Source organism: Chaetodon auriga, chromosome 3 (genome assembly GCF_051107435.1).
Source record: "Chaetodon auriga isolate fChaAug3 chromosome 3, fChaAug3.hap1, whole genome shotgun sequence".
Classification (NCBI taxonomy): Eukaryota; Metazoa; Chordata; class Actinopteri; order Chaetodontiformes; family Chaetodontidae; genus Chaetodon; species Chaetodon auriga.
In genome coordinates, this window is record NC_135076.1 from 2,340,308 (window position 1) to 2,365,442 (window position 25,135).

General features: G+C 42.3%; 1 protein-coding gene across 1 annotated transcript in view; it reads left to right on the plus strand.

The window, feature by feature from the left end:
- Window positions 1-25,135, plus strand: part of arhgap39 (Rho GTPase activating protein 39) — a 106,696-nt gene that overhangs the window by 76,695 nt on the left and 4,866 nt on the right. Inside the window, exons 3-10 of the mRNA XM_076722961.1 lie at window positions 10,771-12,064; window positions 14,034-14,198; window positions 17,066-17,251; window positions 19,120-19,333; window positions 21,736-21,809; window positions 23,447-23,646; window positions 24,625-24,716; window positions 24,941-25,110. Of these exons, the coding sequence (XP_076579076.1) occupies window positions 10,771-12,064; window positions 14,034-14,198; window positions 17,066-17,251; window positions 19,120-19,333; window positions 21,736-21,809; window positions 23,447-23,646; window positions 24,625-24,716; window positions 24,941-25,110 (2,395 nt within the window). The remainder of the gene's footprint in view (window positions 1-10,770; window positions 12,065-14,033; window positions 14,199-17,065; window positions 17,252-19,119; window positions 19,334-21,735; window positions 21,810-23,446; window positions 23,647-24,624; window positions 24,717-24,940; window positions 25,111-25,135) is intronic.

Sequence of the window (25,135 nt, forward strand, 5' to 3'; positions counted from 1 at the left end):
ACATCCCTAGGGGGCTCATGTGCTGACAGTCCAGGTCCTGGATGTGATTTTCCCCAGCCTCACCTGCTGCTTCCTGTCTGTCTGGAAGTTTGTTATCCACTGACAGTTTGAGGCTGGCACAGTGTAAGGTCTGATATGACACCTTGTCTTTAATCAACTCTAATCACCACTAGACTAGCTTTAGATGATATTGCTCCAGTGAAAATGAAATTAATAAGTAAAAATGGGACTGCAGAAGGGGTGGACATAAATGGTGTAAAACCCAGCTTCTAGAGCATCTTGATATTTAGAGGTACATCTCAGAAATTAGAAAAGTGAGGGTGGAATATTTTAAGAAATAATAAACAGTAATACACAATTCAATAATTCTCTTTTATTCGATGGATAACAACTCAATAACTCTTCCACCAATCAGTGTGGGGATTTTGCACACTTCTTTCACAACAAAATAATGACTATCAGGGTAAATTCTCACATTATTAATATTCCCATTCGCATTCCTATAATCACCCATGCTCCTCCTATCCTGTCTCCCTCTCAATTTACTGCTGTTTTAGCAAATTTTACGCCACTGAGTGCTGATGATCTTGGGACGGTGATTTGGAGTCCATTAATCTGTTATCTAAAGTTATTTTAAGAAGAAGAAGAATCGGGGGGAGACATTCCCTTTTATTGTCACACATCATGCACATGCAGGACACTGCACATGAAGGTGAAATTTGTCTTCCGCATTTCACCCATCTTGGTCGTCCTTCCTTTGCGACAGACCAGGAGCGGTGGGCAGCCAGACCGGCGCCCGGGGACCCAGCTCGTTGTCACCATTGGTCACCCCAGGTGAACACGGGGAGAACATGCAAAACTCCACACAGAAAGGCCGTTTTTTCCTCAAGCAGCAGGCACCGAAGGCATGGTGGAGGACACACCCCCGGTGCCCCGCAGCGAGAATCAAACCAGGGACCTTCTTGCTGTGAGGCAACAGTGTTGCCACCGTGCCACCGTGCCACATTGTAAACACCTCTTTAAATTCAGGTATTTTTCCTAGCTCAATCAAATCTTCAATTGTGAAAGCACTTTTAAAGAAGACCACTCTAGACCCATCTATTATCAGTAAATGTAGACCAACCTCTAACCTCCCTTTACTGAGCAAAATCGTCCACAAGCCGCCAATCGACCACCAAGCAACCAAGAAAATAAACATAAACATAAACATCTTCACCGGCTTTTGCCTCAACCACAGTACAGAAACAGCTTTGACCAAGGTTATTAATGACCTAAGAATAAAAAGTGGAGTTTATGTCTTTGTATTGATCATTATATTTTAATGTGGAGGCTTGAGAGGTGGGTTGGCCTAACTTATCATACCTCCAAGGAAGTGATTTTAGTGTTTGTCTTGGAAATTTTACCCATCTTAACACAATGTGCATCACCATAATTATGCTCATGACGTTCCATTATATATTCCCATGTCCCTCACCAATCTGAGCCCTGTTGAAGCAGTGTCAGAATGTATCAAGAATATTAATAGGATATGGATGTCTAGTAATCTAGTAGTCGAGTAGTCACTTTCCAAAGCTAAATTAATAACATAGTTACAACTGGATTTCATAATTAAAATATAAAATGATTGCATAGGAAAGGAGCTTTTTATCCCAGGTAGACCGTGAAAAACTACTGTAATGTGCTGCTCACAGTAATATCCAAACAGCATCTTGAGTGACTGCAGCTGCTCAACAATGCAGCTGAAAAAGAAAATATGCCCATATAACACTTGGTGCTGCGGTCATTACACTGGCTTCCAGTAAAATTTAGAATTTATTTTACAATTCTAATGCTCATTTTTAAGGCCCTACATGGTCTGGAACCCCAATATCTCTTTGACTTACTTTTGAGCTATGAACCAGCTAGACCTCTCAGTTCATCTGGAACACCATGAAACTGCCTTTAGCTTCTATGCCCTACGGTGCTGGAACACCCTACCCAGTCATGATGTGCTCTATTGTCTCTCAAAACTTAACTGAAAACATTCCTTTTTAGCTGTGCCCTTCAATAGCCTCATTAGTCTTTACTATTTTTATTTAATCTTCTATTATTCTCACTTTTTAATCGTTTGATTTAAGGTCTTACAATTTTTACTGCTTGGTTGTTGGTCTTAATTATTTTATTTTGTTAATGTTTTTTAACTCACATTGGTATTATTTTTGTTTGTTTTAATTGTGTTTACTTATGTTTACTGTTTTACTATCCACATAGTTTATGTGGCTGCATCTTCCATGGTAGCCTTACACACATACTCACAGGCATCCTTATTTTACTTTTTACTGTTCTGCATGTTTCAGAACTGCGTTAAGTTACTGTTGATGCAAACATTTCCTGCTGCTACTTCACATTAAAAGCTTTCTTGTCATAGGCAAACCAGCAGGAGGTTATTGTTGTGAAGGAGGTTTTGGAAATAAGGTTAGGAGAGCTTTTTTCGTGATTCTTTTCTGAAATCGAAATGAATCTACACAAGTAGCAGTATTTGGTTAGTGGATCATTTTAATGTATTTGCAGGAGTAAGAAGAAACAGTCACAGTGAGCTCTTAGATGAAGAGCTGCCGGTAGAAGACTCTTACTGTGGTTTGTTTGTGAGACATAGCACATCTTCAAAACATCATCAACTCTTTTTACCATGCTGTGATGTCCTATTGAAAACATTTGCACTGTGCCAGCACATTTGAGTGATTGCAGTTGCTTGTGGTTCAGCTCGGCACAAGTATCCCCACCCCTGAAAAACTGCATTAGAAACACCTGCACACACAGTAGCTGCAGGTGACACTTACTTACCTGCTACATATGGAAAGTTTTGGTATGATAACAGTCCAGTATAATAATACCACCAAATGATGATGATGTCAGTTGGTTCATGTGAATATTAACAGTTGAATCAAATGGCAAGACATTCTGCTGTCTTTCTGGTTCTCCATCAGCCTGTAGTTATAGCAGTTAGCAGTTTATTTAGTGCGAAGGCTCAGTGTCAGGCTGAAGACGGTCTCTGGAAAAAGCGAATGCTGTTAAGGAGAGCAGGTGAGGCAGTTTGTCATGGACCACACAGCTTCCTCTGTGTCAGATGGGAGCTATTGACCTCTACACAACTCTACCTCCCCCACACACCAAGCATCCTATTAAAGGAGTGAGGGAGGGAGGGACAGATGCAGAGAAATAGGCAGAGGATGGAAAGAACAGTGATCAGGAAGGAGAGACATGGATAAATGAAAAGTGGTTTAGTCACTTGTAGTCTGTATGTTTTTCCTTCTCTTATGCAGTGTGAGATCATTCATCTGGGGGAGCAGTTTTTCAGCATAGCTGAGACCTTCCTGTGGAGGGACACTTCATGTTCATCTCTTACTATTGTTGCCTGCCCACTGTTTTTGCAGTTGTTGTTACTCAGCAGAGTTATATAACCTAATTTACATTGGCTGTTGGACTCAGTAAAGGGTACAGGCTTACCTCCTCCCTGACGACATCAACCTGGAGTGTTCAAGACCACCTTTTCTCAACACATCTTCTCCTGTGTTAGACCAAAAACCTGCCCTGTGTTAAAACAGAGCAAAAACAGTACAAGGGGCTGTGTTGGCAAGGTCATGTTGTTTCAATTTGTCATGACTCGCTGCACACAGAGGTCAGAGTCCTGACATGTTGGTGCCAGAACAACACCCTCCATCTTCTGATATGACAGTTGAATCACCCTCAACTATAAGACTCCAGAGAGAGTGGTGAAAATTGTTTAGCACATCACGCAGATGGTGCTTCCATCCATGGAAGACCTCAGCACCTAGCTGTGCAGGAAGTGGATCATCAGAGACCCCACACCACCAGGCTCAGGGACAACTTCATCCTGCACCATAAGACTGTTGAACTCTTAAGCTCTGAAGCTTGTTTCTGTGACACTTTATTTGCACCACACTGATACATGGATGTCATTCAACACTCTATATTACTTTATACTACTGCCATACCTATACTATACTTTCTGGTACCGTACATACATATTTTACTGCAGTGGCTCTACCTTTTTTCTACAGATATTCCTATATATGTCTGTAAGAGCACTGTGAGAGGTAGCCTGAGATCTAAACTTTTCACTGCCAGTGACTGCTTTACTTCAATTGTGTGCTTAGCACCTGTAGTACAAAGTCCTGTCACTTTAACACTGTTGTTGACACTTTACCAACAGATCTCACGGTTTAGAGTGGACACTGTTTGGTAAAGATATTGGAGCTGTTAATGCTCGAGTGTGAACTGCAAATGCCAACTGAACATTTCCTTGCTGTTCCTTCACATTAAAAGCATTTCATTTTGCATAACACAGGTTAGATTTTATTGTGAACCAACCACAGAAAATGCAGCGTATTTGTTAGCGATATTAATGCCAGTTGCTATTTTTTTCAGTAAAAACATACACAGTGAGGCTGTTTTATCACTTTAAGGAAAGCTTATTGTACTACACAGCAGGAGGCCAGCCATATGAAAAGCCAATAGCTATTTTAGGCCAAGCATACTCAAACCTGTCCTTCACTACAATCCCTCCATTTGTGAAACTGTTAAAACCATTGGCAACACTGCCAGTGTTGAGACTTTAGCCACTCCCTAGCTCCGCCATTGGTATGGTTAGTGAACAAGGCTAAAACTTACATCCAGCTCTAGGTCCAAAAGCACAAAAATTAAAGATTGGCATTTCCACCTCCTGCACTGAGCTCTTGTCCTCTCTGCATCTTTTCACTGTGAGAAGGAATTATTCATGGATGGTCCAAGAAACTGGCCTTGAAGCTACTTTTGTCTTCAACTCTTTGATCTTGCATGTGTGTGTCCATATGTAATGTATCATGTATGGTGTGTGTGTGTGTGTGTGTGTGTGTGTGTGTGTGTGTGTGTGTGCTTGCTTGCGGTGAGAGGCCTTGTGCCACAGCTGCAGGCTGTCAGTCCAGATGGCTGGTAGATCTGGTCTCAAACATCCCTTATTGGATCTGGTCATATGTCAAGTGTTTACCAACTCTCTCAGTCTCTCACACACACACACACACATACAGACACCCACACACCCCCACACAGGAGCACTGGCAACTGTGTTGTCTGGACCACATGTAAATGCTTTTCACATTCTGTGGCAAGCTGCAGATGACAAAATGATTAGAAGGGGGCAATGATGTTGTACAGCTTTTTGTATTATAGTTAGTATTTTCAGTGTATTTTCAAAATGGAATATACTGTAGCATGAAATAAACAAACATTTGTGACAGGCTAGACTAACATAATTGTAATCATACATAAACTGCAAGTCAGTGAATCAGTGGAGTTGCCACAGCTTACCTGGCCTTGAAAGCTGATTGCGAGGAGCTGAGGGATGATTTCTGGTGGTGGCTGCTCATAATTCAGTGGCGCATCCTTCATTTTTCCCTTCACGGCTTTCATACTGTGCTTCCCAGTGGTTTTATGTTTTAAATGAAACCACCTCAATTTAGCTTAGCTGCCCCATGCAGTTTTGTGTTGGTACAGCAGTATCATCACCAGTGACATCCTCTGAGCCATCACTCTTGTTCTCACAATTTTATTATCATTATTATGAGTAGGTCTACAAGCACAGCTCATAGATCACCTTTCATCCAATAACCTGTATGAACGTCAGTCTGCATCACAAAGTTTCACAGCATAGAAACCACTTTGACAAAAGTGGAAAATAATTTATTACTTGCTTCAAACTCAGTTTCAATATTGTTGCACGTATATCTCAGTGCAGCTTTGATCACCACATTCTATTACATGGAACAAGTTACATTGTTCTCACTAACACTGTTCTGTCATGGTTTAAAATCACATTTATCTGACAACTCACTTCGCTTTTCACAATTATTCATCAGACTACAAGGAGGTCACCTATGGTGTGCCACCACGTTAGGACAACCACAAGTGATGTATTGAATATCAGATAGTGTAATCTTGCCTTCCATTATTTTGTGGTCTCAGTGAGATTTGATGTGTTATGTAAGTTGCAACAGATAACCAAAGAGATGGGGATATTATTTAGCATTTGTTTTTTCTCCTTCTGTGTCTTCATAACATTCATATTTCATTGTATTTGTCTTTGATCTGCAGAAATTGATTGAAATGCTGACTCAGACTGGAGCTGCATTTGTTGAGACACTCGGTTTAACTTGTCTTGTTTCATCACTACAAGTAACAACATACAAAATTATTTAAATGCTGTCTGAGCACTTGTTCTTTTTCATTATTTGTGAATAAAATATGACAGACTTTTTATTCAGTTTCAGTGTGTTAGGTTTTGACTAAATTTATAGGACCCAAAGTGCCAGGCTCAGACAAATGAGGCAGGAGGCAGGAAAACAGTTTAAGTATTTCAATGAATAAAAGGTAATGACTGAGTTCAGCAAAGTCAAGTCCTTATACTGAGCTGATAGATGCTGGTAGCTGGTAGACGGATCCAGTCCCTTGGCGAGAGTAGGTAGACAGGTCCAAGTCCTGGTTTAGAGAAAACTGACTGATCCAAGCTCTTCTGTGAGAGCAGACAGACAGGCCATGGACAAAGCAGGTGTGGGCAAGACACCTGAGCATAACAGGGAAAACACAACTGATTAAGTATACTGAAGGTAGATGAGACAAAAACAGAAAGGGTACTTAACATGAGCTTCAGGTCTGGTCGTTACCACACAGCAAGCGAACGATATGATGAATGCTGGTAGTAATCCAGGTGCTTATATACTGAGTGAGCAGGTGGGTCTTGATTGATGATTGCGTGAAGTTCAGGAGGAGGTACATAGACACAGACTAGACAGACAGGGGAGAGACAGACAGGAGACACCAGGAAGGGGAAACTCTTGAGCATAGAGGAGGAAAAGGAGGGGAGACTGCAGACCTCCACAGTAACTTACCTCCTTAATGGGAGCCCCCTGGCGGGCTCGGTGAAATTCTTTCACCATATCATTGTCCTGGATGAGAGAGCAGGGAACCCATGACCTTTCCTCAGGGCTGTGGCCTGCCCAGACTAGACAGAAAGGGAGAGACAAACAGGAGACACCAGGAAGGGGAAACACTGGAGCACAGAGAGGAAAAAGGAGGGGAGACTGCAGATCTCCACACCTTGAAAGAACATCGTCCTTAGAGATATTGTTATTAAATTAACTAAGCAAGTAGTAAATCCTATCGTTTCTATTGTTTCTTGCACGAAAAGCTGGACTGTGCTACTCAAGTAGGGGTCCCTTTAGCAATACAAAATTCTATCACCTGCACTGTTCTGTACTGTCATGTACAAGTGCAGGTAAGTAATGTGTCTTTGCCTGTAATTAGAAAACAATCTCATTTTTGATGTTTAGCTTCATGCACAAACGTGTGGAGATGTATCTGACGTACATTACTATTACAACACATATTATTATGAAATAATTTGATCAAGCCTGAATGCTGGACTGCAACAGCATGAAGAATATTGATTGGGCAGTGTTTTGTGTTGTTTGGTTCTTGGTCTTGAATTGTCTCTACCTTGGTTGGGCTCTGAAATTCAAGGGGTTCTGATTAAAGCCATGCAACAAAGATATAACTTGCTGTTTCTTCAAACTTCTGTGGTCAGAATTGATCATTTGTTTGATCAATCAAATCCTTGTCCATTTAATAACATTACAGTATCGAGGCAGTAGGGTCGTTTGTCATCATTTCTCAGTCTACTTGTCTACATCTTATGTGGTGAATTGTCTGAGCCATCACCACAGGCTGAAGTTTCTGTATTAACAATAGATGTCAGCTAGAGGTGAGTGGCCGGGGCAGGAATTAGTCCAGTGTCTCGGTAAACAAATAAAAACATTCTGATCAATCTTCTGTCACACTGCCGGTCACCCAAACTCACCATTCTCTCGTTGCCTTGCCAACACTGGGCCAATCCAAACCTTTCTTTTCCTTGATTAAGAATCATGAAAAGTCAAATATATCACTTCTAGAGTTTGAAGACTACATCTATAACCAGTTGCCATAAGCCAAAAGAAAATTAAATACAACAATAAGTAGTGGACAGTTTTGCCTGTGATTTGGTGTGCACTGTGAAATTTATGCACACACATTTTTGCATCAGAATTTAGAACCAGTGTGCAGTACTTTTGAGCCCAAACATGTATTATACCTGCATACTTGGTATTCTGACAGATGGTGTATTTGAATTTGTACATTTTTGCACAGGACCATCCTTATATTTTTACTATATTTAAAGTATATACATTTTTGATAGACTATTTTTCGAAAGCATGACTGATAAAGTTTATGACCTCACAAGTTATTTGACAGTAATGGGAAATGGGATGGTTTTCCATAGGAATGAATACATTTTACCAGCATTGGGAAATTCACAGCTTCTTTTTCAAAAACAGAGCTACATATCAAAGTGTAACTTTGGTTAATCATTCCACATACATATGCTGCCTGTGAAAGAATTAAGAGAATAAAAGTAGCTAACAGTTTCTTTTTCGAATTGAAATAGAATAGATAGAAATGAAAGAGAAATGTGGCCAGTCCTGGTGTGGAAATAAGTGACTGCGGTTGTGCTCTCTGCTGAGTTTTAATATATAGGCACAATCAACACTCACATGCTTCTGGTCACTATCAGATACAGAGTGAGATTTGTTGGTACCTGGTGAAACATCTCAATTTGAGGCAGCTGACCAAACAACAGATATCAGTTTCTAGTCGAAGAAAAAGGAGATGAAGATGAAGGATCAGCAGGTTGACGCTGCAGTGAGGGAGACAGATGGAGACAGATTGGAAAAGTCAATGAATGTATAAATTCATTCGAAGGTCAAGTGATCATGAATAATTTAAGAATAAAGACAGAAAGAAAATGGTCACTGTGCAGTTAGGACTGGGAGACAGAAAAGGCTGGCAGATAAAAGGTGGGTAGACACATGATGGAGAAAGAGAAGCTGGAAAGCAGAGAGGTGGATGAAGTGAGGAAGAAAGAAAGTGGGTTAGAGTCTAGAGCATGCTGTGATAGATGCCAGGGCAACCCTGTAATGCTTAATCCTGCCCTCTTTGTTACCCTCTCTCAAATAAATGCATATTCACAAGTACATCCACAAGTAGACAAACACTCATTCTGCCACTGAGCACTGGCCCTGGGGATCAATGTGCGGAAGCATTTGGAAACAGAGGGTGGCCAGTGCTGTAATCGATGTCACACTTCACTCCCTCTCGCCCAGTTCACCTTTTGTTCCTCATCCCACACCACTCCCCCTCCCCCTCCTACTTGTTGTCTGACAAACAAGCAGAATGTGAGGGCCCTCTCACTGAGAGGAATATCTGAGTGAATGTGAATGATTAAGTAAAGGTCTGTTGTTGCCAGAGGCTGCTGCTTGGTGGATTTTATTTGTGGCAGACTGTCACTAAAACGTCCTGCAGTACTTTGCTTCTAGTGAACCATGATGGATTAAAGCAGATTGTAAATAGCACTGGAACTTATTTAACATTTTCATGTTTGAAAAAATGTTCTTTGATTACAGTCAATTTCCAGAATTTGAAAATAAGTCCTGTTTGCATTTTTAATGTCAAATTAGTGTGTGAAGTTGTACATTATTTTTCAGTTTGAAAATGAAATGTTCATTGTCACTACTAAATTGAGTTTTTGGAAAACCTGTGACTTTGTTGTCTCTACATAATCAATTGTACAAATGGGGCCCTGGTATGGAGCAAAAGCAGTTACTTTAAATTGAAAAATGGAAACATCATCTTTGAAACACTTGTACTGGAAACAGTTGTGTTGGCACTGTTTTCTCTCACAGAAAGTGGAAACTGAAAACCAGTGAAACTGAAAAGTGTCACACAAAATAGTGTGATTTTCATATCTGCATACTAATGAGAAAACGTCACTCCTGTGGACCCAAGGTCTGCTCCAAAGCCTCGGGCTCACAACTAGCATACAGCATTGGTTCCCACTAGTTCATCTGAAACTCCAAAACCACATGTCTAGTCACTCTGCTGTTCTTTTTACGCATAGAACTGAGCTGGGTTGAAGTTTTTTAACTAACATTAATGCTAGTCTGGCTGAGGTCTGCTGGAACAAGCACTAACCTTAGCTAATGTTGGCTATCATCGCTAATGTCAGCTATTAGAGCTAACATTAGTTAATGTTAGGCAGAAAGAAACAGACCTATTTGCAGTTTGGGAGTTCCAGATGAACTGGTGAAAGTCATAGTCATAGTGGTAAATAAAAGATGGGAAATGATTTCTGCAAGTCTTTCTTCATCCTTTTAGGCAAGCTCCAAGCATCCATAATGTAACTGCATGAATAGACAAGCATCAAAATCCAGACACCGGCTGGCTTTACTCAGTTCTGATCATTTTTCAATACCAGTACTTCTTTCAGTGCCAACACGACTTTTTATTTTCATTGTAGGAACTTACAGTCACTGTTCTAGCCCCATAGTAACAGAGCAGACTTTCACACAGTCACCTCATAAACATTCATTGTTTCAGTTGTTCACAGCGTGATATTCTGGCAAAAAGTTTAAGCAATCTAGATGATAATTACAGTTGACACCAAGGATATGAGGTGGAAGAAGAACATGTAGGAAATACAGCTTCTTCGAAGTATTACCAAGCCCTGTAGAGTGAATGTGACAGACAGCTCTTTATCACTCTGCCCTCTGACCCTTAATTAAATCTTTCTTCCCTTCCATTTCTCTTCTCTTGTCCTCTCCTCTGTCCTCCTCCCCTCTCTTCTCATCTTATCTCTTCTCTCAGAACTTCTCCCTTCAGGTGGAACACTGGTACGAAGGAGCGAATGCTGATCAAGGTGACAGACAGAGAGCCCAGCTTCTTGGCCCACCAGGGAAATGGTTTCTCCCCCTGTGACCCCCCCACCCCTGGTCCTCCATGTGGAGGGGGCACAACCTCACGAACCCGCCGTTCCTCTGGGGGAAACCCACCTTCAGAACCGGACGGTTCCCCCATTATCTACGCCGACCGCCGTCAGTCTCCCTTCCTGAAGAGGGCTGAGTTAGGTGGCACGACCACCCACCGCCGCTCCTCAGCTGATTCCCAGCCTCCCTCGCCACGCTATGCGTATGAACCCCCACTGTACGAGGAGCCACCTTCAGAGTATCAGCCCCCTCCCATCTATGAGGAGCCTCCCACTGATATGCACCTCTCTGACTCCTCCTCCCTTTACGGCACCGGCAAGTCACCTGCACGCAAGTCTTCAGCCCCCCTCTATCACTCCCCCAAGCAGGGCCAGTCGCCCTACGGCCAGCTGGTTCTGACCAGGCAGAAGTGTCCAGAAAAGACCCAGAGTCTGGAGTATAGTCCTGTGGGGAAGGAGTACGTCAAGCAGCTGGTGTACGTGGAGCAGTCCTCTTCGAGCCCTCGCTTCAAGACTGCTGACCGCTTGCTTCGTTACGGCACTACAGGGGGATATGGTGGCTCATATGGGGGGTCCTATACTCTGCAGCATAGCCAGTCTTTGATCAGGGACCCCCGCCTACTGCTGGACTACAGTGGGGAGGGTGGAGAAGGAGACCAGAGGTTGCTTTATGAGGACTCCATATCCTGGACGTCCAGCCAGACCCATTCCCTTTCGTCATCCTCTACAGGTGGTCCCGGTGCTTTCTCTCCCGGAGGTAACCGCAAACGCAAGAGCCGCAAGCCGTCCCTCCCCCAGGAGCTGGCACGCTGCGGGAGGCTGGAGGGAGAGCTGGCAGGCACAGCTTCTGAGGCAATGCTGGCCCAGGCCAGACTTGCATGGGAGGCCCAGCAGGTGATGAAACAGAGGAGCAGTTGGGACTCAGGCCAGGGAGGGGGGGTGGCCCAGGGTGGTGGTTCCAAAGATGGCTATGAGAGTGACGGGGCAGTGCCTCTGCCATTACCAGGACCAGTGGTGAGGGCATTCAGTGAGGATGAGGCACTGGCACAGAGCGATGGCCACCACTGGAAACGCAGCAACTTTGATCGGCTTGGCTTCCCCCAGGCCCTACTGGAGAAAAGCCTCTCTGTTCAGACCAACCTGGCCTCCCCTGAGCCTTACCTCCACCCCTCACAGGTACTGCGGCATGCTGGGACTCTGTGTCCACATTTAAGATAATTCCAGTTTATGACAACTTGAATTGTAATTTCTGAAAGTTTAAAAGCATCTGACTATCTGACTAGTCATGTTTCTTGTCCCAAGGGAAATTCAGAGCAGTTGATTAATTTTCATGAAAGAAACCAGTTCTGCATTCAAAACAATTGGGGTTTTGACCAAGATATCCAACAGAAATGACTTCAACAAAGCTTCAACAATTTTATAAATTTCTCATTTTAAAAATTGACTTTTAAGTATTTGAATGGCCTTGCCCCAGAACTAGTCAGTGAAATGATCTTAAAATATAACAATAATGGAGCTGCTATGAGGGGAGCAGTTTGTGGAGACTGCAAATCAGCAAAATCCAAAACAACATTCTGCCAGCCCTCATCTTCAGTTAAAGGCCCACAGATTTGGAATTCCCTGCCATCAGAGTTGAAAACATTAGTTGATTTTGAAGCATTCAATGCTAAGTAAAAACTAAGGCTTGAACAAAGGCAAATCTGTTAACACTGTGATATACGGGTGTACATTGACAACATATCCTCACTCCAAACTCACATAAGGACACTTGCTCAGGACCCCTTGGTGTCACTTTTTAAGGCCTTTTATTGTCCAGTTAGTGCTGTCAAGTTAGCAGTAATAAATATACATCATCCAGTTAGCAGCTTCCAGTTAGACTTTCAAAATAAGGCATGCTGAGAACAATAATAAGCGCATGGTTAACAATGGGAAATGGTTGCACTTTGGTTGTGTTTATGCACCAAAACTGCTTGGCTGGTTTCATTACCGACATGGTTTATCTTCATATCTCACTGCTGAGAAGCAGCTGTAACTCTTCCTCTTTTTGTGCCCTAAAAGTATCTGGGTCTCAGAAACAGTAACATCTACAGTTCCCAAACTAGGTTGGAAATTCAACCCATTACTCACACAAAAAAGAAAAAACTGATAGTGGATAAGTAGATAGTGGCACTGTAACAGCAAACTTTGCATTTTGGCTTGTAACATTTGGACCATAAGTCTGAGAAACAAAACACTTTTTTCCTGGATTCTGTGGTTCTGTGGGTTCAGACAAATCTATCACTCTAAGCCACGCCCCCTGGAGTATCAAAAGATTTTCTGACATTCTGAGTTTTGTCTAAATCAGTTTTTTAGAAAAAAAATTGTAACATAATACTTGCAGCTGTGTTTTCATCAGTTTACAGTCACCTGAATATAGCATACATTACATTTGGTGGTATGACTCCGTTCTGGGACCTCTCTGCCCTTTCTGAAGCCAAGAGAGCCACACTCTGCTCTTCGATGTGCCTGCATGGAAGGGCCATAAGCAGGGAGAGCAGCCGCAAAGACCCCTAAGGGAACAGAACAGAGCGTTTAGCCATGATTGCCTCACTGCAACCTATGGTCAATTCAGAAGCCTGTCTGTCTTTATTTTTCAAAATATGCAAAATCAGTTGACATCTACAGTATATCTCCACAAGTCTCCACTGAAGTGCTACCAAAAGTGATTCACAGTCTCCATGGTAAACATTATACTTCACGTTTACTTCCTTCATGTTTAGCCTACTTTCTCCATGCAGTATTTATCTTGCAGTCGCTGCAAGAAGGATGACACCATGAAAGGCTCTTGTAGCTGTGATGTCCATGGCTGTCTTTGAATAACTTTTCTTGCATTATTTTTTTGTTGATCCACAGCTGTTACTTTCAAGTGTTATTTCAATCATGGTACTGAGGAATAAATGGACTCTTTGTTACACTGAAATAACCTTGTGGATATTGACGTATTAACACGTCAGTATTAATCCCAGTCAGCTCCCTCTGAGTACCAAAGAAACTTTCAGCTCTCCAGATAATGCTCTAAATGCTCTACAGCAGTAGATGAATGACATTTCCCGTGTCCTCTCTCCCTCTCTGTCTTTCCTCCTCTCTCTGTTTCCTCACCTGTTAGTCGGAGGACCTTGGAGCGTGCGCCCAATTTGAGGCCAGTAGAAATGCCAGGAATATGATGCCGAGCGCCAGCTGTGGCATTTTCCCAGAATTCACCCTGAGAAAGCCCTCCTCAGAGACCGACATCGAGAACTGGGCATCCAAGCACTTCAACAAACACACACAGGTACTGCTGTGTATTTCACTTTGAATGAATTTGCATGACATCACCCACATCACAGTGTACCTGCCTCGTTCCATTTGTGATTCCATTTGATTTTGTTGGTATTTCTGTCTTAATTATTTTTGTGGAACAATGTTGGTCTTAAAATAGTTTAGTGTTGTGTGTAAGTGTACTGTGGTGAAAGACATGGTCATGTCATTTCACTTGAGGTTCAACATTTTAGCTCGTTTGTCATATACCATTTATTAACCTATTTTTATATGTAATGTCAAACAGAACAGTCTGTTAAACACTGATTAAAATGCTACTGTTGATCTCTTACATGGGGGGCCACTGCAAAGGCCTGTTAAATATCAATCAGCTGATCACTAATCAGGTTTAACTACTGAGAAAATAATACACAAGCAGAGCTCGAGAACTCATTCTTGACATTGAAAAACAACATCAGAAATTATGTGGCATGTTCATGTAAAATACCCTTACATACCAATTATGCATTTACATACTCCTACCCTGCTACCATAAATATACTACAGCCATAGTTTGTTAATTAGGAGGAGGACGTCAAGCCCCGAGGGATCCAGTGTGTTAATGACTGGTTGCCATACCTTGATGAACCCCTTCATACTGTCATGTAAAGTATAAGCTAATTTCTCCAAAGTTTTTTCTTTCTTGCTATATGCAGCAATATTGTAATTAGCTTGGCAATGCCCTTATTTTGTTCAGCGCTGTCCACATCAGATGCTGGCACAGTGAAGGGGTGATGAACTCGAAATCATAGGCAAGCAGAGTGACAACTCCATCTTTCACTCTTCTCAAAAATGTAAAAGCTGTCAAAAATGTAACTTCGGCCATTTCGAAACATATGCCTACACTCAGCCACATATGTGCTTCTCTGTGGACCCTATCTCAAATATGATTGCAATGTGTCTTGGTTTTCTCAGGTTGCATGTAAATCAGGCCCAGAGGGAGGTGATAGAGCACCTGAAGCTGTTTGGTAACTAAAAAAAATCCCAGAAGAAGAAGTTAGTTTAACTTAATTTAGTTACAACGCTGGCAGTTAAGCTGGTGTTAGCTAACAGCAATCCATGAGCTAACAAAAACACATGGATAAATTGTATTTATCAGCTATGAGAAAGACAAAAGTTTTATTCGTGCTCATGTCGCTCCCTCACCCACACTGATCGTTCAGTGGCTGAGCTGATAAAGGATCAGACAAATGCTCATGTTTGATCGTATGTATTGGAATGTCTGGAAAAGTCCTTGTTACTTTAATGAGATGTGATGTTCTTCAGAGGTTCAGGCTGCTAAGGAAGGATCTGGTATCTTCACTGTTTGCCTGTAATTCAGTGGTATACAGGTCTGAATGAAAATGTCTAAATTCTGCATTGCTGTCTATAGAACTGGTTGACAGACTCCCCTGATCTCTCGTTACTGGTTTAGTAGTCATAGTATCCCTCTGTTTTATCTATGTATGTAGCCAGCATTCTACCTGCTTTGCCGCCCCCCCCCCCCCCCCCGTAGGGCAAACTCAGCTTTCTCGGTGATGATAGAGTGTAATTCCTGTTTGAGACAGGTTAGGGAGGGTACATTGACAGGTGTTGCATTTTGTATTCTCTGCTGCTTTTCTAATTCGGTTTATTTGGTCTCATTTGTTTTTTTCTTAAAGGGGGCATGTTGGAGATATGTCCTCTTAGGAAAGCTTCCATGGCTTCCATTGAAGCCATTGAACGGGCTGCGGGTAAATTGGTTTCTTTGAAGAGGGTAATTTGGGCTCTTAACAATTCTCTGAAGTCAGTATCCAGTGGAGGGCTTGAATTCATTCTCCATTTTGGGATCCTATTACGCTTGTTAAAGGGGAGATTGCTGACCATCATGAGTTATCCATGCTCTATAGTCCTATTTCTCGTTGCTAAATTGCAAACTTGAGATGTTTGACAACAGCACTCTGCCCACTTTTTGAGTGAGGCCAGGTGTGAAGCCATCTTTGTACTTTGCTGTGAGTCTGCATAACAATCATCCTGGTCCTTACAAGCAAAAGGAACTGTCATGCTTGGTAGTAAACCCTCATTATGTGTTGCTATGGTGATCCATGCAACATGTAAATTGTATGGTTGTGTCCCATTCTCCTGTAGTGGGAATATGAGGTAATGATGAGTTAGTGGCATGGTGTGATTCTTTGCCTGTGTTATTTATTGGCTATAGATCCATAGTCCCTGCAGTTTTACCATACCCCTTGAAGAGTTCACTGATTACTTGTGTTACTGTTCTGTAATGAGCTTTTATTATTTGTTACACTTTCAGAATTCTAACAAAAACATTTTGTAACTGGAATTTTCTTGATTAACCTAAATTCTACACATGTATGCACAGTATTTCCATCAGAATCAAATGTTTATGTATTTTCAGAAGGTTCTGGTTATTCTGCTTATGGAAAGACACAACACACCACAGGATGTTCAATGTTAATAGTGGACTTTTGGTTGCAGATGAAAATAGAAAAAAGATGTTTCAAAAGTTTCGGCCTGGGAATAAAAGGATTGTCTCACACTTTTCTACTTTCATAATCGTGTTATTGTGCTCAAACAAGCTTAAGGTTAATTAGTTGTTTTCGGTTTTCTTTTCAGTTTGAGTTGCTCATATGACATTGATGTTTTTTTGTGCATCCTTTGCTATCAAATCTGCTTGTGCACTTCTTTCACTGTGCACTCCAACTGTACATATTGCAGTCTGTGTTTTGGATTCCATTTATTAGCATGAGGAAATCCAAGCAGTGTTACGAGGGAGATGAAATGGCAGTTGCCTCTCTTCTAACCGCCTCTGTTGTGTTTCCTCTTGTGTTTCTCTCCTTGCCTTGTTTATTTACTCAGGGTCTGTTTAGAAGAAAGGTGTCCATTGCCAACATGTTGGCCTGGAGCAGTGAGCCCATCAAGAAGCCCATGATTGTGACCTCAGACCGCACTGTGAAGAGGGAAGCAGTGGACATCTTTAAGCTCATCCAGACCTACATGGGAGACCGTCGCTCCAAGGCCGACCCCCTCTTTGTGGCTCTGGAGGTCTGTGGACAGCCTGAACCACTGCTCTGTCCTGGCTAGGGAGGATCTAACCTGGAGGTCTCCCCTCCTCAAACTCATTCACTCATGCAAAGAAGCCATTACTTTAACTAACTCCTTCATGTCTCACCTTGATCTGTTGGTAGTGATTTTACTTTTCCATGGTGTCCTTGGTCTGAACATGACTCTTCATTTTCAGGCATTAGGACTCCAAACCTTCATTGTCGCAACACCATCATTAGGAAATAACTTGGAATCTGTACAGAAGTGTAATCCAGTGTGTGAATGATCACCTGACACCTCTCTGCAGGACTGTTGAAGTGTGCAGGAGGCTTCACGCTGTGAAGCTGTGTCCTTGTTCACAGTGTGCACAGCGCTGACACATTATCACCTCATCAGTTGATATGGTGAACGTGTTAGTGGACACTTGCCTATTTACAAATCCAGCAGACACAGAGCAACATTGTCATTCATCTGGAGTGATGTTTGTGTACACCTGATGAATGTAGGTCCAATTTTCACTCACCGTTGGCCTGTACCAAAAATATGTGGCTCTTTAGCTGCTAAATGCTCAACTATGTTGACCAGCTAGTGAATAACTTTGTGTGCTTTTGTTTGCTGTCTGTGCACATAGCATATGGAAAGATAATCAGAGTTTTTATTTTTTCACTCGAAATAGCTGCCTGCTGCAGCTGGAAACCAGGTTGATGAGAACGGTGAGACTGAACAAAAACAGTTAAGTTGTGGGCAGTGAAACTAAAACATATGGTGGCTGAAAGAGCTTAAAGTAAATTTCAAGCAATTTAAGGAAATAATCCCAGCGTTAATAACCAGGTACATGAGTGGTGGCAGACTGGAGCTTGTTATGAATGAATGTAGGAGTGACCAAATGCACAAGGTTTCCTGTATTCAATCCACCAGTGAGTTGTGTCATCTCACTGATATGTTTTGTGTGGGAGTTTAGACACTTCTCCTTGATGCACTATGAATAGTCTAAGAGGACACAATGGAACTCTCTGAATTGGCATGCACAGGTTGCACAGCGGCATCTTGTGGCCAGAGTCACTAAAGCAGCTTCATTTGTAATTCAATGCCTGAAAAATAATAATGACTGCGTGACTTGGTGAGAGAGTGTAGAGCATCAACCTTGGATGTTTTTCCAAAACAAATCAGCTCTATATGTTACACACAGTCCCAGAGAGGTGGTGGTGGGGGGCAACATACAGGTAAAAAATCCCCCCTTAAAAAACATGATACTGTTTCGGTGTGTAACTAAACATTGAAGCTGAGATGATCACTTTATCATTACAATATTAGGCATCTGTCAACTATACCTGGAGATATAGCCTGTCGACATTTCAACAATTCTGGTGGCAGAATCGGGAACAAATCGTGTCCAACATTTCAGTGACCTCTGGAAACACTTGTGTTGCTGTGTTGTATATTTGCAGCACGTTTCTGCATTTGTGGCGTGTTTTGTAAACGCTGTGCATGCGTGTTTTCTTAATTTGGTTGTGTTTTGTCTATTTGCATGTGTTTTCTTAAGTTGCAGTGCATTCAGGATACAGGATAAAAGTGCCACAGTTCTGTGTGGGTTTGTCACTGTGAGCAACACCTCACATAATTATCTGAGCCATTGCTAGTGTGAACATACTGATGAGGGCTGCTGTCAAAGTAGGTCACATGGTGGTGGCTGTTTGTCATCTTGTTTAGACGTTTTTCTGTCCCCCAGTGGCCAACAACAACAGCCTCCGAAATGATCATGAAGTTTCATCAACAACTGCAGTCATGAATTTTCATTCACAAAGACACAGTCATGGACAGAAGGAATGCTATACAGCGTAACTCACCTGTCTGCCTGTCTCTGTCAGGTGGTGGTGCGTGGGTGGAGCAACCAGGGTCTGCGTGATGAGCTCTACATCCAGCTGTGCCGTCAAACTACAGAGAATTTCCGCTATGACAGCCTGGAGCGAGGCTGGGAGCTGATGGCCATCTGCTTGGCCTTCTTTCCCCCCACACCCCGCTTTCACACCTACCTAGAGGGCTACATCTATCGACACATGGACCCTCTCAACGACACCAAAGGTGAGGGAGCAACACACAGGCACATGCACACTCCATTCACTGTCAGTGATACAGGGTTATGGAGACGTAGCTTTTAATGACAGTGGTGATCTCAGTACTTCTGTCTGTCTGACCATCCACTGCTTTTGTGGTAACTGCTGTCTCTCATTGTTATGACGTTAATTTTATGTAGTCATGGTCTCTAGAGGATGGTTCCTAACCAAAATTTCCCTTTGATCAGCAGTTTGGTCCATGACACTGTGTCTAAAAACTTATGTTGTTGTTGTGGATGTTCATGCTTCCCAGAGGATAAACCTCAGAGGATGCACTGAGGACAGTCTTTGTGAAACTCCAGGATAAAATAAAAGACAGATAAGATGGAAAATGATACAGATACACAATCCAACAAATGTCTTCAGACCAGCGAATACTATATTAATACTATACTAATATATTTCAAACAGAAAATCATTTACCTGCAAACCCAAATCTACAGAACATCAGTAGCTGTAGAAAGATCTGTATTGACAAACAACATGTCAGTGACATAATACCATCCCACAAATACTGCCCATGAGCAGGAGACACAGTGAAAAGACATCAACAGTGCAGTTTAAATGTGTCACTGTTAGGCAGAGTACAGCTGTACTGGTGCTCTGCTTCCCCCTACAGGTGGACAGAATGAATAACAGATGACTCTGATCAGCTGGACCAGTGTTGGCACAGAATGAATCCGAAATCAGACTTTGCTTCCCTCTTTATACAAACAGTTTACATTTGTTCAGAAATACTGAAGTTTTAACAATATGGCTGTTTCATTTTAATAATAAATTGACCTTAATTGATCTTGTCAGCACTATTCCAAGTTCAGGAATTAACTTTCAAGCTCTCAAGAAACTGTATTTATTCTTACTTACACAATGACGCCAAATCTCCCAAAGTGATATATTAATTTATATAATATTCATATACTCAGCCAATGAGATGCTGCATGTGTGGATACAGACTGAGCTCTACTTTTTAAGTAGGCAGTAGTAACAACCTAATGTCAGAGGGCAACTCAGAGGCGAGGGCTATTCAGCATGCCTACATTTCCATGATAACACATCATTAACATTTTTCATGCTGCTTTGTGGAATTTTTGGAATACCCAGACAATCAGGCTGATTTGATGAAATAAATCTGGATTAATTTTTAAACTGGCTTCATGAAAAACCCTCTTGGTCATTGACCCAGTGGTGGAACTAGACTTTTATACAGGGGGTGGCCAGAGGGTGGGCAAGCCTGTACCAGGGGGTCCATCTACTATAGGACTAAAAAAGGAAAATACAGTGACATTATAACCTATTACCCAGGTAACATGCCTACTTGATAAGTTTCATGAGGCCAGCCTTAAAATTATTTTTGTTTGCCATAACTCAACCTTTTTGTCCCTGACTTGCCATTTGTAGACCGATTTATTTTCCCTGCTCTTCAAACAACTATTAAAAATAATTAGCCTATGATGTATTTATTATATTTGTGGAAGTGGCCTAACCTATTATGAATATATATTGTCTACATACAACTATCTTTGCAGACTCTCAAGTCAAACACATTGAGCGTTAGAGATGCACAATTGACAGATCCCACCTGCTCACACTTTTTTTTTTCTCCTCGCTTTCTCCGATGTAGAATATGCTGTGATTGTTAAATAGAGTTCGGCACAGAATACTGGTTTCCATGACTTATGTAGTCTATAGGCCTAGTTCAGTTACCTGCACGGCAACTATGTGGCTGCCTCTGTTGACCCAATGGTGCTCCTCTTCATCAATCACTAGATTAGGATAATCTTAATCTAGTGCTGCTGCATAGTTCTAACATATCTATGGCTGCATAGCTTCAGGCTAACATTAGGTTAGACTAGCAGCTAGCTGCTATCTTTCAAATTAGCCATTTGCAGTTGGGCCAAAATCTCTTCTCCCAGTATACAGAGCAGTAGTAATAGTTTAAAACAAAGACTCATCCAGAGATCACTTTAAAACTTATTTTAGAATGATGTCCAGAGGAGCAGCTCCTCTCTATCCATGCATGTGTGCCAGTGACGTTCTGCCTGGCTTCCTCGTTCATGTTTTCAAAATCGTGCTGCTTTCAACGAGACATGCAGTGACCTGTCAATCAGCTGGGGTGGCACCTGAGGTGGTCAGTCAGGTTCCAGAGGTTGCCGGTGCTACCCCGGCCACCCCTCTAGCTCTGCCTCTGCATTGACTCTGTTCCTCTGCTGAAGTGTGCAGGCTGCTTCACCTCTGAGCTTGTCCTTTATTCACAAATTCCAGCTTCTTGAACTGAATGAAATTCTTTCTAGTGAACCAGTATGTGTATGCAAAATAATTCACAATAAGAAATTGTCTAATGATGTAAATGTCTTTTCCCTGTTGCTCCAGGAGTGGCCATTAGCAGCTATGCTAAATATTGCTACAGGAAGCTGACAAAAGCTGCTCTTACCGGAGCCAAGAAGGTAAGCAGCTTTGTCTCTGTCTGTCTGTCTTCATTTTGTCAGTTCTGCTCACATCAAACGGCAAATTGCAATTTCCTCTTAATATTCTAAATGTTCTTGTTGTCAACAAATCCGATGAAAAGAGCAAAAGCAACAATGTGTTAAGTCTGTTTTTCAATACTTTATGACTTCATTAAATTCTGACTTTATTTCTCTGCACTGTCTGTAGTTCAAGCCCATTGGTTCCTACTGAACATCTAAAAACAAATATATAGATTTAAACGGCTCTGTGACACAGAGGAATACATTATATCAGGCTTTGATACACATAATACTTGTTTATTGTTGGTTTGAGAAATATAGAATATCAAGAGAATTCTCCTTTAAAAGTAGGCGCAACTTTGGCTCAGGAAGTAGAGCAGGTTGTCCACCAATCAGAAGGTCAGGGGCTCAGTCCCTGGTTCCTCCAGCCTCCATGTCGAGGTGTTGACAAGATGCTGAAGCCCAAACTGCTGATGTGTTCATATATCCATTGTTCCTGACTTGTTTGAGGTGTGACTGTGTTAAAACATGCAAATATACATTTCCTATTTACACCTTTGCAGTCTCCTGCATGCAGTGAGGAGGATAATGGAATATTATTCAGCAACACAGATCTTGTTCCAGTTCTCTCTCTCGAACATTTTTGCTGTGTTTCATGGTCTACAACCTGTAAGCAACCTTTGGAAAGATTGCTGTAGTTGCTGAAAATGAAGCACATGGACATGAAATCATTTTGCAAATTTGGACTTTTGCAGACACTCCAAACAAATTGGAAAGAGTCGCACCTTCAGGCATCTGCTCTGGCTTATGACAGAACAAGGCCAGACCTGCTGAGCTACACAGTGCTGATATTTTAGGCCTCACCACCTTCCCAATGCTTTTGTGGTTGAATGAAAGCAGCCAGGTCCCAACATATGGTGGAAAGCCTGAAACCAGAAGAATGGAGCCTGTTGCACATGATGCACGTTAATGTCCATAGTTTGGCATTACATGTCACATGTGAGTGTATGTGTATTTTTGTGTGTGTGTGTGTATGAGTGTGTTGGCAGGCAGCAGCTTGGCTCAGTGCCCATGTAGAATGTAGTGCCAGAATCTCAGTAGGCCACTGACAGAGATCATTTGTCACTTTTAGGACTCGGAGGCGCTTGTCTGGTATTAACCTGCTAACAGCACATTAATGAGCTGTGTGTCCTGTGGCTGGACCGATGCCTTTCACACTGACAGCAGAACATTCAAGTGTCGTCTCTTCCCACTGATTTCTGACCCACACCTTTCAAATACTCAAGCTGCCCTTCATCTGCCCTGCTGTACTAATATTAACTCAGTTGTCTGTGTGTGTGTGTCTGGCCATGTGTTACTCATGATGTGGGGACATAAATCTGTTTACACAGTCACATTGTAGGGACTCGCCTTCTTTATGGACTGTCCGCATAATGTAACTCTTTATATTTCAGGATGAAGACTTGAGTTCAGGTTAAGGTTATGACTAGGATCAGGGTTAGGCAAGTAGTGGTTATGGTTAGGGTAAGTCTCTAGGAAATGAATGGAAGTCTATGTAATGTCCCCACGAATTTTGGAAATACAGTTGTGTGTGTGTGATGTGTGTGTCTCTCCAGGGTCTGCAGAAGCCCTGTCTGGAGGAGATCCAGCATGCCAGGAATGCCATCTTCAGTCCCTCCATGTTCGGCTCCTCTTTGGAGGAAGTGATGGCGCTGCAGAAGGAGCGGTATCCAGACAGCCAGCTGCCCTGGGTGCAGACTCGCCTTTCTGAAGAGGTTCTGGGTCTCAATGGAGACCAGACAGAAGGCATCTTCAGGTGAGTGAGAGAAGGAAGCACAAGGGAAAGTAATGTTGGAGAGTAATGATATGAAGGAGGTGGAGTGTTTTCTGTTTTTTTCACAGGTGGCATCAAAACGTATTCTGTTGTTGAAGCTTTAATTAATGACCATCATGAATGTGAGGGATGCTCACCTTTGATCCACTAATAAATCTCTCTTCATTTTCCTCATGGTAGAGTTCTGCTGGCTCTTTCATATTGTCCAGCAGTGCACAAGCATGGAATGACAAGAAGTTTAGTTGTAATGTAATTTCTTTTTGACCACATACTGTCTGGAAAGCATTTTAACAGTTTCATCCATACAGTTGTGATTACAGAGAGGGAGTGCTGGTCTGATTATTACTGTGGCTGCACATTGTGTTGTTAGAAGAAATGGTCATCTGCATTCATGCTTTCTGAATTGTAGTTTTTGTTGTTTTTGGTGTTAAATTGTGTAGCCACACACAAGCAATATAAAGGAAACATGATATGGAAGACAAAAGCCAGTTAGACAACATCTAAAACACTGATGACTCCTGTCAGCCCAGGGCTTGTAAGGCAGTTCTGTAAACTAACTGTCCAAGGTTTGATTGGTGCCTCCAGTGGTCCATACACTGATGTACAGCAGAACACTTGGCTATGGGAGCAGTGAGAGTGAACCAAAACAGAATAGTTGTGGGTGTGACGGCTAAAGAATGAGCTGAAACTCACTATAAGGAGCTTCAGCTGATAATTCTCTCCAGGTTTATCACTGTAAGGGACACCTTTCACATTGCCGCATTATGATAAAAATATTCATTAGAACTGAACCACTCAGCTTCAGTTCTCTCCATTTTAACCTTTGCTGTCCAGCTCTTCGCAGGATTTTAGGTTTATGCACAACAACTATATAGAAACCAGGGCACAAAGAAATAGAGATGAGAGTGAGCCTGGAAAAACTAGGGCCAGTGTAACCAGCCTGTGACCTTTGACCTGCAGGGTACCAGGGGACATAGATGAAGTCAATGCCCTCAAGCTGCAAGTGGATCAATGGAAAATCCCCACAGGACTCGAAGACCCACACATCCCAGGTAAACACACACACACACACACACACACACAGAAAATACTGCTTAACACAAATGAATTCACTGCTGTCATGTACAGGATGTTGGTGCCGTGGACGTGAGGTGATTTAACTCACTCACTCAGTCCTGCACAAACTAACTAAAGCACAAACAAGATGATGCACATGCAGTCTGAGCAGAGCAACTGTTCTAATGAGCTCACCCTGTCTTTGTCTCCGTGTCCCCAGCGTCTCTGCTGAAGCTCTGGTACCGGGAACTAGAGGAGCCACTGATCCCTCATGAGTTTTATGAGGAGTGTATTAATCACTATGACAACCCAGAGGCAGCTGTCAATGTGGTGCTGGGTCTGCCACACATCAACAAACTGGTGCTCTGCTACCTCATCCGCTTTCTACAGGTGATACACACACGCACACACACAG